The sequence below is a fragment of the Dermacentor andersoni genome, chromosome 1 (assembly GCF_023375885.2).
Source record: "Dermacentor andersoni chromosome 1, qqDerAnde1_hic_scaffold, whole genome shotgun sequence".
Taxonomy (NCBI): Eukaryota; Metazoa; Arthropoda; class Arachnida; order Ixodida; family Ixodidae; genus Dermacentor; species Dermacentor andersoni.
The window spans coordinates 305120950-305141666 of record NC_092814.1 but is presented as its reverse complement, the minus strand read 5'-3'; the positions used below and the strand labels follow the sequence as shown (position 1 = coordinate 305141666).

At 43.6% G+C, this 20717-nt stretch overlaps 2 protein-coding genes across 3 annotated transcripts in view; one reads left to right on the top strand and one right to left on the bottom strand.

Moving 5' to 3' along the window:
* The window catches only part of LOC126547719 (polyisoprenoid diphosphate/phosphate phosphohydrolase PLPP6-like), a 123469-nt gene that overhangs the window by 91190 nt on the left and 11562 nt on the right, over positions 1-20717 (top strand). Inside the window, exon 3 of the mRNA XM_055063353.2 lies at positions 3379-3458. Within this exon, the coding sequence (XP_054919328.2) occupies positions 3379-3458 (80 nt within the window). The remainder of the gene's footprint in view (positions 1-3378; positions 3459-20717) is intronic.
* LOC126548627 (sodium-coupled monocarboxylate transporter 2-like) overlaps positions 3044-20717 on the bottom strand; it is a 77421-nt gene continuing 59747 nt past the window's right edge. For both annotated transcript variants that reach the window (XM_050196876.3, XM_055063351.2), the window contains exons 9-15: positions 16783-16892; positions 14093-14160; positions 7557-7643; positions 6733-6914; positions 6132-6250; positions 4770-4861; positions 3044-3426 (exon numbers count right to left, since the gene is read on the bottom strand). In XM_050196876.3, coding sequence (XP_050052833.2) covers positions 3322-3426; positions 4770-4861; positions 6132-6250; positions 6733-6914; positions 7557-7643; positions 14093-14160; positions 16783-16892 — 763 coding nt within the window. In that variant the 3' untranslated portion in view covers positions 3044-3321. The remainder of the gene's footprint in view (positions 3427-4769; positions 4862-6131; positions 6251-6732; positions 6915-7556; positions 7644-14092; positions 14161-16782; positions 16893-20717) is intronic.

The following is a 20717-nucleotide window of genomic DNA, read 5'->3' as shown; positions in this document are numbered from 1 at the left end:
TTTACTTTTTCCCTGCTCTCGCTGAACCCAAGGGCTTCAGGAGGCCAGTGGTGCCTAAATCGACCGCTGGGCAGCTGTCTTCACATTCTAATAAAACATGCTCCATCGTTTCCCTAACTTTACCGCAGCAAGCACCATGCTACTTTTTCGTTCTTACATCTCGCTCTCTAGGGGCGTGTTCTAAGGCATCCTGATCTCGCTTCGAAAAGTAATGAGCTTCCCTTTGAGTTATCATAAATTGTTTCTTTCCTGATTTCGTTTTTTCCTCTTAAGTAGTTACTCATGGCAGGTTTCTTTTCCATTGCCGCCACCCACAAGATTATTTCAGCCTCTCTGACTTTCCGCTTGACGTTCTTTGTTGCTGTGTTGCCCACCCTACAGGCCGCATACTTGCTGGTAAGCTTCCTAGTTCTTTCCCTCCACTGTGAATCAATGTTTTTCCTGTACAGATACTTCAACACTCTCCCAGCCCGTTTACTTTCTTCCATATTCCTCTGTCGTTCTTCATAATCAATTTTACTGCGAGCTTCCCTCACTTCAAAACTGGTCCAGCCCATGCACAGCTTCATTCCCGTGACCGCCCATTGCGAGGCGACCCACTCACCTTTGGTTCCCATCGAGTCCTGATTGTACCCCTGACTTCAAGCAAACAACCGCATTTCCAAAAGTAAGTCCTGGAACCATTACACCTTTCCACATACCCCGGAGCACCTCCTACCTATTGTATCCCCATAGCATTGTGACTGGAGCGCGCTTCAGAGTGCATCGCAACAATTTACCTGTAAAGGTGAGAGCTGCTGCGTGCACGCTAATTTCACCCATGGCACAGAGGCGAGTACTCAGTGCTGCCGCGGAGGCGCAGAAGAAACCGCGCGCCGAGGAGGTGTCGTGCCATCGTCGTTGTGTCGTCGTCTAGCCGTCGTCGTACCCGCCATCGTCATACCAACGTAGTGGTTGCGCTGTCTGGTCGGTGTACACGCACGCTTGCGTCATATATAAGATGGCCCGCTTTTCACGGATATGTTGTAACCAGAACACTAACTGGTAGCAATGTGCGCAATCCCAAACCAGACTATCCTTCCACAAAACTGGATTCCCGCAGTTCGTGTAATCAGAATTATTCTGTCCTCCTTTAGGCATCGCTAAAACTAAAAAAAACTTTATGGTAAATTGAGCACGTGTACGCATAAATTTTGGCGTTTTGCCAGTTTTCTCTCGTGCAATTTTTTTTTTACGAGTGAAACGAAATCGCCAGATACTTGTTGGCTCCACATTGTTCATTTGGCTCACCAATTTCCTGCTCTTTTATGTACCCTGAAGAGCAAGAATTATTCGCATCGCCATCAGTTCTCTACTGCGTTGTTTCGGCTTTTCAATCTATAGCATCTATAGCTTCATAGTGATGCCGACTGAAGAACGATGCCATAAGGAAGTCGAAATCGACAGCTGTGACATACACAGCTGTTCAAAATATGGGCGCTGTGACGTAAAGTTATTCCAAACTACTTCTATTACTTTTTTTTTTTGCCATTAGCTCTCCACGATTGGTAACAATTTTTCGGAGCACGCATACTTCGTCTGTTACTAAACAGGCAAAGCTCCACGGCTTACTAAAGCTTCGCCATTAATACCTCAGCTGTCAGCATCTTTGCACACCGGCTAATGGCAACGCACTGAGCTGCCAGTTTCCCAGGCATCGGAACAAAAGCACGCAGCAGAAAAAAAAAACAAAAAAACCTGGTAATGCACATCATGAATATATATATATATATATATATATATATATATATATATATATATATATATATATAGGTTCTGTACAGCTATTAGAGGTTGTGCTTCTGTAAAAAAAAATAATTTTGTGTCTTTACGTGTAGACACCACAATCTGATTATGAGGCACGCCGTTGTGGGGGACTCCGGATTAATTTTGACGACCTGGGGATCTTTAACGTGACCTAAATCTAAGGACACGGGGGTTTCTGCATTCGCCCCTATCGGAATGTGCTTCCATAAGCACGATAAGATATAATAAAGGCTGACCCGCCGTGGTTGCTCAGTGGCTATGGTGTTAGGCTGCTGAGCACGAGGTCGCGGGATCGAATCCCGGCCACGGGGGCCGCATTTCGATAGAGGCGAAATGCGAAAACACCCGTGTACTTAGACTTAGGTGCACGTTAAAGAACCCCAGGTGGTCGAAATTTCCGGAGTCCTCCACTACAGCGTGCCTCATAATCAGAAAGTGGTTTTGGCATGTAAAACCCCGTGATTATTTTAACCGCCTAATTTTGAGAAGCAGTTAAAAAAGCAAATGGTGCTGGTAGAATCTAAAATGCAGAGTTAAGTCCTCGTGCTACTGCCGAGCGTTTCTGTGAAGAAATGCAAAAATTTGATATTATACCATTATCTACTCCTCGTGAGCAAACCTGTTTTAGCGGATTAAAATCAAGGTAACTGTTGTAGAAGTGATATATAGCCAGCGTTTGTGACATACATGTTGCACCGCGGCAGGTATGGTATCATAAATGGATTCTTATATGGTATATTTTTGCGGTTGTCTATCCGTGCATGAAAAATGCCCAGTGGGGTAGCCTCGGCTCCTTCGGCTGGCACCGTATACGTATCTATAGCGTTGCCTTTGAGAAATGTATTGTCATATCATAGCTTAAAGGCAAAAAAAAAAAAAAAAAAAGGAACGCTGAAAATCGAATCAAGGATAGAGAGGGATGGAGCACAATAGCAGGCTTCTTCGTTGTACGTCTTCTTTTTATTTCATTTGTGCAAGTGGACAACATTTTGCGAATGCCGCCCAGTTACGGCCATATATATATTATATATATATATATATATATATATATATATATATATATATATATATATATATATGTCAATGGCTTTCTTATATCGAGTGCCTCGAAGCGTTGCAAGCATTGTCAATATTCTGCATCTGAATATATTTCGCTTGGCAGCGTGGTGTTCAAAACGCACTTCCTTCCGCGTCCCATGCACTGCTGGCATATACGCCGTTTCGATGTTATAACATGCAATAACAAACAACGTTTACTCGTTCCTTTCATCACTAAGGAACATAACCACTGCTTATGTTCCGTGAGCGGCCAACGGTGCCAAGTAGGAGTCGCTGTCGACTGCGGCTTTCTCTCCGGCTTAGGCGAACTAGCCGACCTTTGGCAAACAAGAATTCGCGATCAAAAAACACTCGAAACGGAGGAGTAAGTTGAGCGCACGACTGGAAGCGTGCAATGCGTTGAAGTCGCTATAGCCGTGCCGAATATTGGTCTTGGCGGGCCTCCAGCGATAACAATTATACGTTGCTCTCATTCGAGTTAAAGGACTCATCTCGTCTAAATTCATGGCGCAGGATGTCCTTTTCGTCTTCGTCTTCCTCAACTTGGGCTGGAATCTCGGCCTGGAAAAAGATGCACGACAGCGTATAGAAGGGTGAGTTTTACTCTAGTTCATACAGAAATATGCTATTACGGCGAAACCGTCCGTGTTCAAGATCGCGTGCTGCAATTATCCATAAAAAAAGTTATAAAGCTAGTGCTGCAGAAGTGATACTAGTTGTATCGTACCCGCCGTGATGGCTTAGCGGCTGTGGTGTTGCGCCGCTAAGCACCAGGTCGCGGGATCAAATTCCGGCCGCGAGCGGCAGCATTTCGATGCAGGCGAAATGCAAAAACGCCCGTGTCCCGTACATTAGGGGCAGGTTAAAGACCCCCTGGTGGTCAAACTTAATCCGCAGTACCCAACTACGGCGTGCCTCATAATCGGATCGTGGTTTTGCCACGTAAATCACCGGAATTCAAGTTCTATCGTAAAGCATCGTTTCATTTAGCAAGGGGTTTAGGCTACTGAGTGCCTGTTGCTGAGCGTTTTGTGAGCGTGTAACTGCAAGCAGCTCGGTGCCCCGAAAAAGTTGCGACGTGCCAAGGATCGCCTATCAAAATGATTTTGTTAGTTTTGTTGGCGGTTGCTGATTTTGATAAGCAATCAGCTTCTGATTTATCGAAGTTCGCTATTCTAAGGATTCGTGTGCGCGCATTTGAAAAGTGAAAAGACTAATTTACAACGGACGGGCTTCTGGTATTCCATATGAAACTTCCAACCATTTCATGACAGCCGGTTGCGTTATTGGCGAGGTTTGCTTGCGGCTGCTACAAGACAAAGCCGCAGTAATTGAAGATTATGCGTTAGGAGGTGGTGTTTCTGCATAAAACGCCGCAAAATTGAAGTAACGGCGTTAAAATATTGCTTCATGAAGGAAGCATAAATATTGCTATGGTATACATTAGTATAAGATTGGTACATTATAATTTAAACATTAGTACAATGCTGCGTGTGACTTAGGGATCATATTGCAAAAAACTGCAGTGTGCGAGCAAGCAGTATATGTGTTACGAGTCTTAGGGAAGTCTATTTTTTTGTTTCTGCAGTAAGGTTGACCTAGTTATTGCAACGAAGCTCACCATTAATAGCTGCGCATTACTAAGAACCTAATGACGTATATTGCAGTGCAGGACAAGCGCTATGTTAGTAAGTGCTTCGTTTTTTTAAGGAATGTAGCGCAATTAATGATGAACATGATTTTCCATAGCGCAGGTCCCTTTAAACAAGGGAGTTGCTTTTTAGACAAAGAACAAAGTGAGGTACTTGTTTTCTGTTTCCAGTAAAAAAAAAGAAAAAGAAAACTTCTACACATGGCGACATGCTGCATAAATAGTGACGGCGGCGCTGAAATATGAAACTTACCTCTGCCTTTGGTAGTAGCTTCAATTTCCTCCATAACCTCAATGCAACTTTGCTTGTGAGAGGGAAATTTTCGGCGCACGTCTTTTTCTCCCCTGCACGCAGTACAAGCTTCATTATTACTGATGCTTCATTACAGGATAATCAGCAGTAAGAATTAATATGCTTCTAAAATATTCGAACCATTGCCATTTCAATATCGATAATGGAAGCTACAAGAAACCTTTACTCTCGTGAATTCATGTTGTCTGGCTTTAGACCTGCAAAATTTGTAGACTATTCTTGCATAGCTTGTTCAGTGTTTCCGAACCTTCGATTCTCAAGTATAGGAAGCGCGCAACCGTCCTTTTTCTGTAGCCGTTGGCGTCTAGGTCACCCACAACTGTTTTAGCCGACCCCCTAACCTCCTCACCACCCATTTCCTCACCTTTTTCTCACCATCTCCATGTCATAGTGAACTCTGAGGGAGAAGCTTCTCAGATGTATCCTACACCATGACCGCCAGAAAAGGCGATTCATATCAATAGACGATATGCATTTGATGTACCGCAGCTGGTTTCAGCGTATCACCTTGAGTGACAATGTTTGCCAAAGGGAGTAATGCTGTGGCTTCTGATTGTGAACAGTTAAAATATTGAATTACGCAATATTTCCCACGTTTCAAATTTTAAGAATAAGAAATAACTTAAGTCTAATTTCAGTGCCACTATAGCTCTAGTCGGAAAATGGTTCAAACAGACAGTTATATCAAGGCGCCTAGATTCAATAAATCAGAATTGTTCGAAATGCAGTCTAGTAAATGAGAGCACAGAATCGACTGCATTGTTCGCAAGGGGCAGACACGAAATGAATACGCCGGCAGTTATTGTAAGTTATCTTTCGGGTGGAAATAGACTCAGTTTTCTCGCTAAGAACAAACTTCCTTCAATCCATACTTTTTAACGTCATTTCACGACATTTGAAGTGATCAGGATGGCTCTGGAGCCAATTATTGGAGTGAGTTATTGTATAAACGCTAAGGAAAGCACACGAAGACAAGTACCCTTGTCGAAACGTTGGTGTCAGGGACATTTCTTTTCCACTGTTGGTCATTTGCAGTCACCACTTATATATAGTCCCGTGGACCTCCGTCTTTGGATTTCACGGAATTTGATTTCGTCATAGCGGGGAAGCTGACGCAATGGTCTTTCCAAGCTTGCATGACGCGCACAGCTGTTCTTATTGTTAGGTGATAGCAGTAGCTATCGAAGGGCTTGTTTCGTGCCAGAGTGTAGTGAATTGAACACACCAGAACTCAAGAAGGAACAACCTTCAAGCGCCTTTTTACTGAGGCGAATGGAAGGTCCACTTTTTTACCATACTCACCTGTTAATAAGCTGACTGTAACGCCGACAGAAATGGTGAGAATAGTGGTAAATATTAAGCTCCAATAGGCTGAAAATTGATAGAAGCCAAGCAAACTGTTTTCTTGATGACCTGAAAGACTGAAACAAAAAAAAATCCACTTTATGAAGCAATTCTATCACTGTAGTAAATTATCCCTATTATAACATAGTAACAATGTTAAATTGTCTCTTTATAGTGGTTTTGGTCATACGCTTGGTTATGAATGTACCGTTCGTCTTGAATGGACCTATAAGAATACTAAAAAACGGGATAGTACATCAGCGGCTATGAAATTTTCCTATTGGAGACAGAAAGATGAACTAGCTGCTCGGTAGTTAGTTGCACTGGTTATTATACTTCTGTCTGTTTTATCTGACAGAATGTCTGACAAACAACTTGTCAACTCAGAAATTGATGTCGCGCGTTAGTGAATCATGGTGAGTATCCTGCTGAGAAGTTACACTGCCTTCCACTCGTAGGAGTCGAGTATTGTGCGTTTAGTCGAGGTGCCTCTCCTAATCCGGTGGTAGGGAATTAAAGAGAGCACTGAGTGGCCAACGAGCCAATCAGTTCTTCTCACCTGTCAACGGACGAGGCTTCGTCGACGATGAAGGTAGAATTGCTTGTTATAGGGAAAGTGGCATTCACCGGACAATAGTCTACAGTGACGCCCATCCTGGGAGAATGAATGCCGAGGCTGATCTTCCCAAACATCAGCCACAGCTGCAGAGCTCCAGCAACTAACGTACCGACAGCAGCGCCCTGCAAATCACCAATTGGTGCACGCACGTGTGTGAGCATCGTGGTCCGTGACTGCGCGCGGCTATAACTGTGCAAGTCCGGGGGTAACTCGTAGACACGACAAACTCGAAACGCTCAACTCAAGTCATCAGCATCCGAATGGTCTACATGAAAGACGATATAATGATTACTGGACGTATAATGAGATCGTACTGAGATAGCCCATGCCAGTTTTCTCATCTAAAATATTTATGAAAAAGCAAAATTGCCTCGCGTGATTTGTATTTATACTACCCCATGATGCATTCCTAATTTTGAAGCCTTCCGAGAAAGCTACGTGGAGATGCCCTAAGACAATACGTATATACGCATTATCATAACACTTCGAATCAGACCGAGAGGGGTAAATGTAATTTTGTCAAATTCTTAGGGTCACAGAAACTGAAAAAGCGGACTTCTATCTTTCTTAGTTTTTTTTTTTTGCTTTTTCCTTTTAGATTGCTACATTTCTGTTCCCTTCATAGAGCGCAATGCAATCGGGCTCCGGTCTTCCGCTCTCCTGACATCTTTTCAATAATAATAATAATAATAATAATAATAATAATAATAATAATAATAATAATAATAATAATAATAATAATAATAATAAAGACAATGTGTTACCTTCGCATTGGCCCACGGAAAAACAAGCCCCAAGATGAAAAGTCCAACGAACGGTGCAGTCCCACCACTGTGCAGCACCAGAATGAGCTTGAATGAAAAAAGGAAAAGTAGTTTATTTTGTAACTAGAGGCTATGGATATCTTTTTGTTATTGATACATTACCACAAGGTCCTAGGTTAGCTTTGAAACTTCATTTAAAAATCCGAGGACACCTAGGCACGTCTTATGAGTTGTGAATGCGAAAGCATTAATGTGCAACTGAACACTGCTGAGCGGTCCTTCGAGTTATGCACCCCTTGCGGGAAAGCGAGCGCGTTGAGACGCTTGACCAATGCCTCCTAGATGGCACAAGGCCGGTGCACTTCGATCCGTGACGTCATGCTACCTTGCCCGACTGCCATAGAATCTAATGGGGTTGTTCCCAAATAAACCGCGGTGATTTTGACGTCACCGTTTTCGTCACACTAGGCTTGGCAACGGGAATCTCGGTCCTAGTAGCATGATGTCGTAAAACACAGTTGACAGGCCTGCTATCCAGGAAGCGCTGGTTTAGCCCCAGCGGGCACTACGCTCTGCTTCTAAGCGTGGGGTCGTATTTTCGAAACCCACTACCGCCAACATTTTTCCTTTCGAATATTTGCAGTTTTTGATATATTAATTTATTTATAGAGATTACCGAGGCGAAGTTAGAACACAGGCGGCAACTTGCGCGCACAAGGTACGCGCGGATAACACAGACTTCCGAGAGCGAGGGAGTCGCGGTGATGCCCTCTCCCCTCACGCCACACCTGGCGCACCAGGGCGGCAGCAGATGTGCCCTTTCGCCCGCTCTGCTCCTTCGAGGGGCGCACGTGACCTGGCGTCGCAGCCAATCGTAATTTAGGTGCCGGTTCATTGCTACAGACGCCGGTCTTTTTTTTTTTTTTTACTCAATGAGCCGTTTGCTGCTTTCGAATAAAAAAAAGTACGAAAAGCTTGAAACAATCGCATTCAAAGAATGTTGTCAATGTGAACAATAGTTAAAGGTTCAATGAAAGCTTATTTTACACTGCAGCTCTTCATTTCAGCGCGTTCTACGTACATCAAATGATCGCAAATTAAAATTGTAGGTTAATTGAACGATTTAGAGATAAAGTATTTGTTTTTATGTTTTTGCTAAACGTATTGGTATTTTGGTGCCTCTATAGCGCATTCGCACCTAATGAGGTCATAAACTGTCAACCTTTCCCCGCTTTCCCTGATGTACTGGCTGCTGACATTCGTTTATTTATAGCTGCATTATAAGGGGCACTTCTTGTTCTTCGCTTCACATGGAATAAAAGCTAGGCTGCGCTGAAAATAAATAACGTGCAAATTTAGATATAACTAAATCTAGATCTTACTAGATACAACTGAAATGTTTTGATTGATCTCACTCAGAGAAGCGCCGTTGAGTGCAACCGTAGGAATTACGCAACTCTGACAGCCACTTTTTGACGCCCACCGCATACCGCGGGGATTCCCACCTTTTGTGTGTGCTCCCTATGGCGTAGAAATATTTCTTTGAAACCAGCAGGACCAACGATAAAAATCAAGAGGTACTAATACTAGCTGTACTTGCTCGATATGTGCCCAGAAGCGACTCTTCCGCGAACTCAAACTTAGTGGGCGCAGTAGGCTTCACCTTCATGCTACAAGGACATCAGCAAACATCTCTATTATGCAGCTGACAAGATCCGGTTTCTGGTACCTTTGAGCTACCGAAGCTGGATTTGATTTATTTTAAGCGTGGATAAAGTCGATACAATTGCTCGTATTCAGGCAGAGTTGTCGGTCTTTGCGAAGCTTACGCTCAGCTATGTCGGTCTCCCGGAGACCGTTTAAGCGACAATCGGCAGCCTTGCGGGATTTCCGTGTGGACGTAGTTTGTAGATTCGTGAGAGCTGTGCTTACATTCTTTATTTTTTATTTTGCTGTCATGGCTATACTTAAACAATATGACAATCGTGTGTGTGCGTAAATAAAATTCTTATTGCACAGTGGGCATGAACTTCTATTACTTAACGCAGGTGCGCATGAGACGCTTGTTTTGGTGAGCCGTATCTTTTTGTAGCCTTAGCACGTTTGGGTATTTGTGATATGTGTGCGCGCGTTATGTGGGGAAATGGAGAGGGGGGGGGGGCTCTATTTTTTAACGGCGTCTCAGGACAGAGTGTTCTAATGCAGCCTACTGGGCCGTTTGTCTGCATTCATTAAACAACAAGAACAACCACTCGGCTGATTGTTTTTTGTCAGCGTTGTCGGCCCTAGAGATGAATAAACTGCGACAATTTCACTTGTCGGGTCATGTCGGTATTGTTGCCGGCATAGTATTGCACTTAGCTATTTCAGCGCCACCGCATGCATGCCGACGACGTAGCTAAATGTCGATGTCGGCGTCTTGTTGCCACCGGTGTGGTCTTCGCTTAGAACGAAGGTCGCACAAGGCGAGCACAAGTCGTACCTTGCAGCTGCGGGGAAGGCCCCGCGTAATACTGTACCCTAATAATTGCTTACTTAACGTGTCATAGGCTCAGTATGTGCAATACCGAGCCACTCGGATATGCTATGTGTTGCACCTAATGCGCATGCACCCATGCTACGCGGTTCTTCACGTCGCATATGTTCCATATAACATAACGGTCGCTACATGAAAGGAGAAACTTCTAGCTGATAAACCGAATCGCCAGTTTCTGATGAACTGTGGTCCACACTGCAAAAAAAAAAAAATGCAGGATTAAGGAACGGGTTTAAATGCATTCTATTGCAATTTAAAACGCCACTATGTTCACACCATGCCATTTCCCTATATCAAAAGAAATCAACAAGTCAACAATAAGTACTTATAAACGGCGTGCTTAAAGGGCCCCTCACCAGGCCCCATAGCAAATTTTGGTCACACACTGGAATTTGTTACGTGTCTTCTAGGGAGAGTTCTGCATCAAAACCTTTTCAAATCGGCTCATTAATAGTCGAGATAGAAATATTTCAGTGCCGCGAACCCATGATTTCAGCAGGGGGGCTCCACTGCATAGGATCCCTCTACACTCGCCCCGTCTAGCCTTCGCAAGCGAAATTCCTACCCTGCGTTCTCCCATACCAGACCTCGATGATCGCGTGACACATACGTCACGGGCCCCACCTTCACTTTTTTTTCTCCTTGCTTTCTTTTTTTCGGCGATGCACACTTCCGCTGGTTTACCCGCTGGCGGCGTTGCGCGCGAGCTGTTATCGTTTCGCGCAGCGCACGATTTTGTGCGCTATGCACAAGGACACATGACTAGTGGTATAACTCAGTGCTACAGTAATACTATAGCAGAACAAGCGGATGCAGAGCATGATTACGCGCTGGAACGCGGTAAAAAATGGCATAGTTTCGATACCTGCGCACGAGACTGCACGACCGTGGGAACAAGCAGACGAAACGGTAGTACATCATTCTTGCTTCGGTGCGAAGTAAAACAAAAAAAACAAAAAAACACGCAGACATTCCGTTTGTGTTTTATTATTTCCCTAACCTCAATTCGTCAATTCAAGCAACACATCACAAAAATAACAGACGTTGCCTTGAATAATTCTCAACGTCACGTGTCACCACGAGCTACGTCACGCTGCGGACACGATTACGTAGGCGTAGGAGCCCGACTACGTCACCGTCCCTCTCCGGGCGGATTCGCCGCGAGTGAAGAGGAAAACGGCGTTCAGATTGAAATTTCAGGCCTTTCCGCGGCGCGTAGCGATGTAATTCTTTGCAAACACGATCGTTGGCGCGCATTGTATGCTCTGCGCTTGTCAGCTCAAAATGGCCAGACCTGGTGAGGGGCCCTTCAAGTTAAGCAGTCAGTTGAACAAGTAGAATTACCTCCACTTTCTCCTGGCCTTCTCACAACCAACTTCACAGGAAAAAGTCATCGTTATGTTACGGTGATGTGCGCAATCATTCTCTTTTATTAAGAGGAAGCTTTAGCTCGGGTGCTCCCATCTAAATACATGTAAAAGGAGAATTCGTTTTTCTCGGCAACCACTGCACCGAATTTGACAAGATTTATTGCATTTAAAAGAAAAACTCAAAGTCTAGTGATTGCTTGTTCCGAATTTTTAATTTAGATCCTCAATGTTTTATTAAAAATTGGCAAAAAATTAAAAATTTCCAGAAGACGAAACTATCAGGTTTACAGCTGCGTAACTCAACAAGGAAAATTGATGTCACAATTCTGTGAAGTGCACCTGATAGTACATCTAAAGCAGCCAAAATTGATACGTTACACATGAATCTCAAAAAAATTGGTTATACGAAAATACAGCTTTTGCAGACCGCTTGTATGCAACGTAACGAATTCACGTAAGCTACAAATTGACATACAGAATTTGTCCACTTTAAATGATCTAATGGATGCCGTTATGAAACCGCAATATGTGTTTTGATGTAGAGCTATTAATTTGTAAACTTCCTACTTCTATTTTTTTCAAACTTCCGAATTTTAGAATTTTTTAAAAAAGAAACTGAGGCCCTAAATTGAAATTACGCTTCCAACAGACACCAGAATTTAACTTTCTCTTTCGAATGCAACAAACATCATCCAAATTGGTCCAGGGGTTATCTCAGAAAAGCGTTTTTGCGTTTTACATGTATTTGAATAGGCCGCGTCGGAGTTGGGCCCGAGCTAAAGCTTCCTCTTATGTACAGCCACTAACATAGCATTGAATGCTTAATCCTGGTATACAGGCAGCACCAAAGGCGACGAACTGTATTCGGACATTTCACACGGCCTAATTCATGCGCACCGTTCAGGGAAATGAATTAAAGAGAAGGAAAACTCCAATCAAAATTTATTTTTAAAACTCGACGAAAAGTCCGACCGGCTCCTTCTTCACGGGTGAGATGGCTCGAGGGGTAGCAGTGCTTATATGCTTTTTTGGCGCTTTGACAGGCGCGCAGACACTTTTCGTAGACCTTGGACGTAAACGGCAAGAATTGTTTCTGGCGAACGATTTATGTTACCCGGCGTCTTCTGATTGCGCCAGGATTCCAAAAGGAGCCGCCGCCGGTGGTTGTTTTCTCTCTCCAAAACGACAGCGCCGTCGGGACAAGTCCGGTGATCAAAAAGCTCGCAGTGTTCTGCCACAGCACTGCGTTCTCTGTTCATGTGGAGAAGGTGATTCTTGTGTTTACAAATCCTTCGAGGGAAGTTTTAGTATCGCCAATATACGACGCGGGTCGTCCGGTGCAGGAAATATTGTTACACAATGCCCTGAAGGCAGAAAAGAACACGGTAATTCACGACCTTGGGATGAACGGTTACACAAAGGCATTTATTCACCGCGCCTTCTGCCGACGGAACAAGAATGAAAGGAAGACGGCAGCTGCCGCACCAGCCAGGTAACTGCACCGTGTCTCGAGATCACATGTTCGAGGTGTCAGCGAGACATTAGCCCGTGTGCATGCGAGGGACAGGGGTTGACGTCGCTCGCGAGCCTCTCTCTACGGTCGGCAGCCTCCTGCCGCGTCCAAAAGACCGCGTTCCTGTCGAAAAGGCGCAAGGCATTGTGTAACAAGATTACCTACACCGAATGACGCGCGTCGTATATTGGCGATACTAAAAACTTCCCTGGAAGAATTCGTAAACACAAGAATCACCTTCTCCACATGAACAGAGAACGCAGTGCTGTGGCAGAACACCGCGAGCTTTTTGATCACCGGACTTGTCCCGACGGCGCTGTCGTTTTGGAGAGAGAAAACAACCACCGGCGGCGGCTCCTTTTGGAATCCTGGCGCAAGCAGAAGACGCCGGGTAACATCAATCGTTCGCCAGAAACAATTCTTGCCGTTTACGTCCAAGGTCTACGAAAAGTGTCTGCGCGCCTGTCAAAGCGCCAAAAAGGCATATAAGCACTGCTACCGCTCGAGCCATCTCATCCGTGAAGAAGGAGCCGGTCGGACTCCGAAACGTCGGGTTTTAAATATAAAATTTGATTGGAGTTTTCCTTCTATTTTTTTTTTTCAGTTGTCCCTAACCAGGCAGGTATCTCCCGAATGTTTACCAGGTTTCAGTCTAGCAGGTTATCAGTCTGCGATAATGTTGCAACGGTGCGCAAATGGAATCAATTTGTTCGTTATTAACCTCGCGATACTGAAAATGTTGTTTGGTTATATAGAGGGCCCCGTTTGTGTCTTGCAAAGCAATACTTTTGATCGAGACGAACAGAAATGGAGCGCAAACAGCCTAGACTTGATCCTTATTATTTTGCTACAGCATCTCCTTCTTCAAACGTAATAACATGCTTTCTTTGCAAAACCTAGCCCGTGAGTTAAAAAGTACCAGGTACTTTTTCGAGTGGTGTATCGAAGCAATAACAGCCTACCATACGCTAAGAAAATGTCACCGCTCGCCATCCACTGCTATTCTCAGGTATTCCCGGATGTAAAGAGCTGCACTGGGCATATTTCTGAAATATCCAAGCTACGCAACACACCGCTTGAACTAAATAAAAAATGCACTCGCTTAAGACTTGCTTACCCGGACTGCTGAACCCAGATGAGGCACTGCGACAGCACAAGCAGTAAGAACACATCCAAAGAATAGGGCTGGAGACAAAGAGACGGACACACCGAACTCAAATCAAGACCATAACATAACCCGGTCTGCACTTGCACACTTGAGTTCTCACAAAAACTTTATGATTATAGCGTGGCAGAATAACTGCTAACAAATCGTGTCGTGTTACATGGCTCGCTGCACCCTTGTGGCGCTGTTGTCCGAGTGTGCCGTCAGAGTAGGCTTTCAAGCAGCATGGGTTTGAGGAGCAGTAGAAAGCCCCTCGTGGATGTCTTTAGAGTGCGAGAGCGTTGATCTCCTGCGTGCGCTGGGGGTCTTTAACGATAATGGCCAGAGCATGCATTACCGACACTCAACAATAAGAGACCACAGGATGTGGCTACCTGTTTTCAATGAGGGCTCTCTTGACGTATTGTGTAGGGCACATATAGTTTGTTGGTACTTCAAGTAATGATAAATGTGGCGTACGAGCAGCGCCGTCTTGCCTTTTCCATGGCGCAGGCTCAGAAACAGAAGACTGAGCCATGTAGACAGCGCAAAACAAGCTCGCACGCACGCGCACACACACGCACACACACCGCAGCACAGTGCTCCAGCACTCTAGAAGCTTCGTTTTCACGACAACTTCTTTGTATCGCAATAATTAGTCTTATTTAGCCTCTAATTTCTACCATATGGTGCTTTTAAGCACCATATGAAAGAAATTTAAGAACAAAAATTGTTTCGGGCAATAAAAACATAATTACGTATGGTGAGTGTTACCAAACATCACCTACATTTAGCAACACGCATGCACGTATAGGTATCGATATCGGTGCGCGGGACGCCTGTTTTATTGTTATAGCAATTATATGGACATTCCAGACAGCGCATTTCCGCCGTCGTCGGCTCCGTGATGTTCAGTGTGAAGTTAAAAGTGCGATAAGATTGCGGCCGCGCGCCGTTTGCTGTAGGTGCGAGTGAAAGCGTGCGAGGGTGAGCTGAGAAGGATGGTGGCTTGATCTCGCGTACACAAGGGAGGGAGGCGCGCATAACGCGCGCCGTCTTCCATTGTGCGCGAAAGGGACAGAAGGGGGGGGGGGGGGCGTTCTACTTCGGCAGCGGTTCCACACGGCGCGACTGAGCGCGGACGCGCGGGCCCTATTTTGAAAGTAATCTGCGGTGAGTAGAAAGTTTAGCACGCCGAGGGCTGATGGCTTCGTGTGCGCTGTGTTCTCACAACTTAGTTTACGTTGAAGTGAGATGAAGTACGAAGGGCGATTCGCTCGCTGCTGCTGCCGCTGTTCCTCACTCCAGCGTATTGACAGCGAATGTCAGCTGTCATCGATTTAATTTAGTTTGTAAGCAAATGTTTATACGTTTATACGGCTGATATAGCGACTATCGTTACTTCGTATAGCTATCTAATAATTTGGTACCACAATCGATGTTTTGTCTTTCAGGCGAAACTGCGATATTTGTAGCTTTATTTTAGCTCACCTTAGTAATTTATGGCAAGTGGTGCTCTGTGCCACTGCTTGCGTCATAGCTGAACATTGAATATTAAAGCTAATGGGGCGCCGCGTGGTAGTGGAGAGGACAAGCTCCACTCTTTGTTGTAATGTTCCTAATTCCTGGTTATGTTCGTTGTTGCTTGCAATACTATTACATGTATGTGCCTCTGCCCCCCCCCCCCCCCCCCAAATAAAAAAGAAACATGTGTCACTGAAATTCTAAGGATTGTCTACTAACGTGCAAGCATTATTTCGATTAGCTGTTACTTTGCTTTTGCTTACTTGCTTTTCCTAGCATATGTATGTCTACCCATCGTTTTTTTTAGGTGCCATAGAAATAAAACCTGTGCACTGCACTTTGTGGAGATGAGTTTCCAGGAAGCTGCATGGCCCCTTCAAAGCGGTCGTATCAACTGAGCCGGAACCCCGTCACAACCGGTTTCAGCACAGCTGCTTTTCCGTTTTTTATTTTTTATCTTTTTCCTTTTTTGTTACGACCTTCACGCGGCGACGGCGACGTCAGCAATTTTTAACACCACCAATAATTTATTATTATTATTATTATTATTATTATTATTATTATTAAACTATTATCACCATGTACCAATCCGTTATTCTTATTTTTCCACTCAGCAGTACCACAGTAGGCTTCTCTGCACTCTTACCCGTAATGCGGAAAAATAAGCTTTCAAGGCGGCTGACCAGAACTGTTTTCTCTCTGATCAATTTTTCTTTTTGGTTTCAGTTGTTCTTTATCGCTTATAAAACTACCAATCATCTACATTTCCACTATTAAAACGATTAAATGCGTTAACTTGTCAAACTACGAATCTTTATGCAGGTACAAGGCATCACACTTTTCGCGTGACAGACAAATTTTGCTGGGGTACTCGCCAAAAAATTCTTACGCATTAAAACTCGAATGAAGAAAAACAGAGAGGTGTTTTTGAAAGTTGTTCACGGTACTGTTCTGAATGACAACAATTTTTATGTCATCACAGCCTTTAGGAAAAAGAAGATGTGCAAATACTATGCCCGTATCTCTTTTATCAGGTTCATGAAGACTGCGACAACTTATCGAAGTGGTCTCCATTGAACTAAGTGATAACAGCGGCGTATGATGCCGTGTAAAAAGGGCCAATGAAAAAGAAGTCTTACCGCTCTTCTTCGTAAATGCGGTTGCTTGCGCTGACGTGAATTTCGTGTACTGCGAAACCACGTCCACATAAAACACGGCAGCTTGGGAATTGATGATAGAGGAGACAGTGCTGTAAAAAATAAACGACAGGACGTAATATTTAACGTTACTTGTCACTCAAACCCTACGGATTTTACAGGTTTACGTAGCTAATGCTGCAGCCCTTTGGCAAATGATATTTGAAAGGCTGGCTCTGTATGAAAACGGCCATCCTGAACAATGGAGCAGACGTATATTCTGTAAGGAAGAACCTAATTGTTTATTGTTCCCTATGATGTGATCTGTGTACCGCGTTTGTTCAGTAGCTGCTTCAGTCTTCAAAATAATTGATTCGCCGATGTTCAGTGATCTCTAAACAAAATGTCGGCCTAGGCATGAAAGGTCTAAATGACTCTTAAGTCTTTAACTGAACTCGAAGTGCCTCAACGGAAAACATACAGCATGCGCTGGGCTTCTGTCCTCATCTCAGACATGCAGATGACGACTGGGACTTCGAGTGCACATATATTCAAGGTCAGCCGAGTGCGGTCCCTCGAGGGAAGATGCGGAACATCTTCTAACAAACTTTGTGTGCTCACATGCACGACACTAAATGTTTGACAAACTTCATCTTGTTGCAGTGGAAAATGTGGACATTATGCTACTTAAGAGGAAGCTTTAGCTCGGGGTCAGTTAGAATTTTGCAATTCAAACGCACGTAAGATAGATAAATGCTTTTATGAGACAACCACTTATATTTAATTTTATTTTGACGTTATGCTGCGTGGCCAGCCAAGCGAAAAAAAGAATGACAACCGCTAGACCGATTTGAATAAAATTTGTTAAGAGAAGGTAACTTATAGCAACTCTAGGAAGCAGAATGTTTATTTAGAACCTGACTTTTTTTTACAAGAATTGCTAAAATTGTCATGTTTGAAAAAAAAGAATATTAATAGAAGCATAAAGTTTAGAAATGTGTAACTCTGCACCAGAAAGATATAGCTGTTCTGTAAACTGCTGCTGTTAGAGCATCTAAAGCGGACAAGCGTGATTGTTAACTTACAGGTTACATAAAATTGTTATAATGCTTACTAGAACTTTGAAAATGTACTACACAAATATTAGTGTTATCCTGCAGGGTATAATAGACTAATGTTGTTCGTTATAGAGTTGCTATTAGATGTAGTCTACATAATCGTGATATCATGTTTTATTGCTGAGTAATCTCTGTAAACTCTGTTGTAATCAGCTTTTGTTTTCAAATTTCTCTATTTTCCAGTAAAAAAATATGCGCAGCATAAATTGGAAATATGCTTTCATCAATTTAAATTAGATTTCAAGTTCGCTGTTTAAATGCAGCCAACCACATCAAACTCGGCGCAAAAAACAAAACAAAACAATTTCTCCGTTCCCACATGTATTTACATAGAAGCTTCCGAACTAAAGCTCCCTCTTAAATTTCTCGTCCGTTCCGCCTTTTCGAAATATTCTCTGCTAAACCGAGATTCAACTCATCATCTATTGCGTCGTAGTAAAGCGAAGTCCTTTCGCACCGACTTTAATGGCACCTAGCTTGGTCACGATTTAATTCATCTGCTTGGTGATGCGATGCCATGAGTTGACATTAATAAACTGAGCACACAAACACGCGCCTCGTCCGACTATTGGGCGACTATGTGGTTTTAAAAATAAAGTATGGTACGCATGTATCTATATATTACGTAGTGCAACGTCCTTTGATACAGAGGTCTTCAACATCAAAAGTGTGCGCTTTACATTCAATAATAAAAAGACAATGGCTCATTTGTGTTTAATTAGGTAAAGAATCATTGCGATTTGTCATACAAGTTGTGTGTGTCCGCCTGATGTGAGGGTGAATAGCGCTATATCTTAGTGATTAGAAAACAAGGAGTTAAATATCGACAACAATGCCCTGCGGCTGTATTCACGCATTTGTGAACACCATCTAATTGGTTCGCCAATGAAATACTATCACACACTAATTAGCGAAACGGTGTTATTTCGGCAACAAATCCACCCACAGTTGTTGCACTGACCGCTTAACGAAGCGCAATCTCCCTGACAAAATTACAGCAATGGCATCGGCACGACGTTACTTCACTGCATGTTATAGAGACTACGTAAGCGTCTTTTTATGAGTATTGGAAACATAAAGCGCGACAGAAAGTGGGTTTGCGAGTACCCAAATATAACACTGCTCGTCGTTTTTTTATACTTTAATCATTAATGATATCTGTTGCTAATTTAGACTTTCTAACCACTTTATCAACAAGGAAAGGTGTCAGTGATATGTGGGAAACTTCTTTAGATAGAACTTATGGAAGTTGGTTTCTGATTTCAAGTGCTTTACGTGTAATCTACATTAGGGAGTTTTAGCTTGTACGGAAACGTATTATTGACCTTTGCGGAATACGTTGTTACCGGCGACGTAAACGTGAGCGACCGGGTCGCTGGTAGCTGAGAGTTCAACCGGAGACAACACATAACTATTACAGCAGTAATCAACTACATTCTATTAGGTTGTTTTTATAGAGTGTCCGTAAGTGCGTAATGCTTAAGAGGCAGCCTTTCCTTTTTTTCATTTTTCTTCGACATGAGCAATCACGTAACACGAAAACGTGTCTAACGCGTTGTTGTTGGGCAGGCGTCACAAGGCATCGCTACCAGCGCCGCTGCTGGCAGCGACATCTTTCATCATTGCTGCCGAATGCAGCAATAACGAAACATAGAGCACTTTGGGGCCACAGTAAATATGAGGTGGAGTGTGGAACCTGGAAAGGAGTAATGATGCCAGCACTAACGGTCGATAATGCCATTCTGTGTTTAAAATTGGATAGCTTATCGGGGCTGGAAGTTAACCAAAGATCGGTAGGCCGGTTGGCTTTGGGAGCCCTACTAAAATCACGAAGGAAACAGTGCAGGGTGACATGGATGGGGCCTCTTTTGAAGTGAGAGAATCGCAGAGCAGTTTTGAAGAATGACTCAGGAACATAGACAAAAATAAATGGCCGGCTAAAGTGCACATGTATCTGTACCTGAAAAGCGTGGACTCAGAATGAAGGAAGAGGTCAAGAAAGTTGGCAGCCAAGTGCAGGGTAATTGAAACTGTAAATAGACAGCCAGGAATCACCAGAGAGAAAGTGAGAGAAACAGAGGCAACGAATTGGGTACAAATAATGGAGACTAAGAAGACCATAAAAATTTACAACAATGGAAAGAAATAAATTAGCTGGGAAAATCTTTACTATAACGCAAAGGGCAGTGCCTTGCTACTTGAGGATTGAGCCGGTTGCCTAAGGACGAAAACATACCGGAGCAGATATTCGCAACAAGATGAGACATGTGTATGCTGCAGCAAAAATCCGGAGACCACTCAGCACTTCCTAATGGAAAGCGAATGGATTTACCCAGTGAGACCCGGAGGTAAAGTACACCTTCCAGAAACGCTTTGATTTAAAGTGGACAGGAACATCAACCGATCAGCAGTCGAGATAAGGAAGAGTTGTTTAGACTATTGGTGGAAAAAACCAGGGAAGCGACTCATACGACTGGATCCGTTACAGGCATAAGTAGCGGTACAATGTTCATAGAACAGTTTTGAGGAAGAGAAAAAAAAAAGATTAAGGAGATGTATACTCGAATGCTCGAATGAACAACATGTATAGCACACCTGATTAACTCGAGCAGACCAGATGAGTATTTGTCACTGCCCCATTGCAAAGGCGATACCATTAAATCATCATCATCATCATTTGCCGTCCATGTCATCGGTAACATAGTATTCCTCGAAGGTTAATGCGTTTACGGACAAGCTCAAGCTCTCTATTATTGTCAGAGCCTAGCTTGAACAGTCTCATCGATAAGCTTGGAGGTCAAGTTGGCGACATCCTCCGTA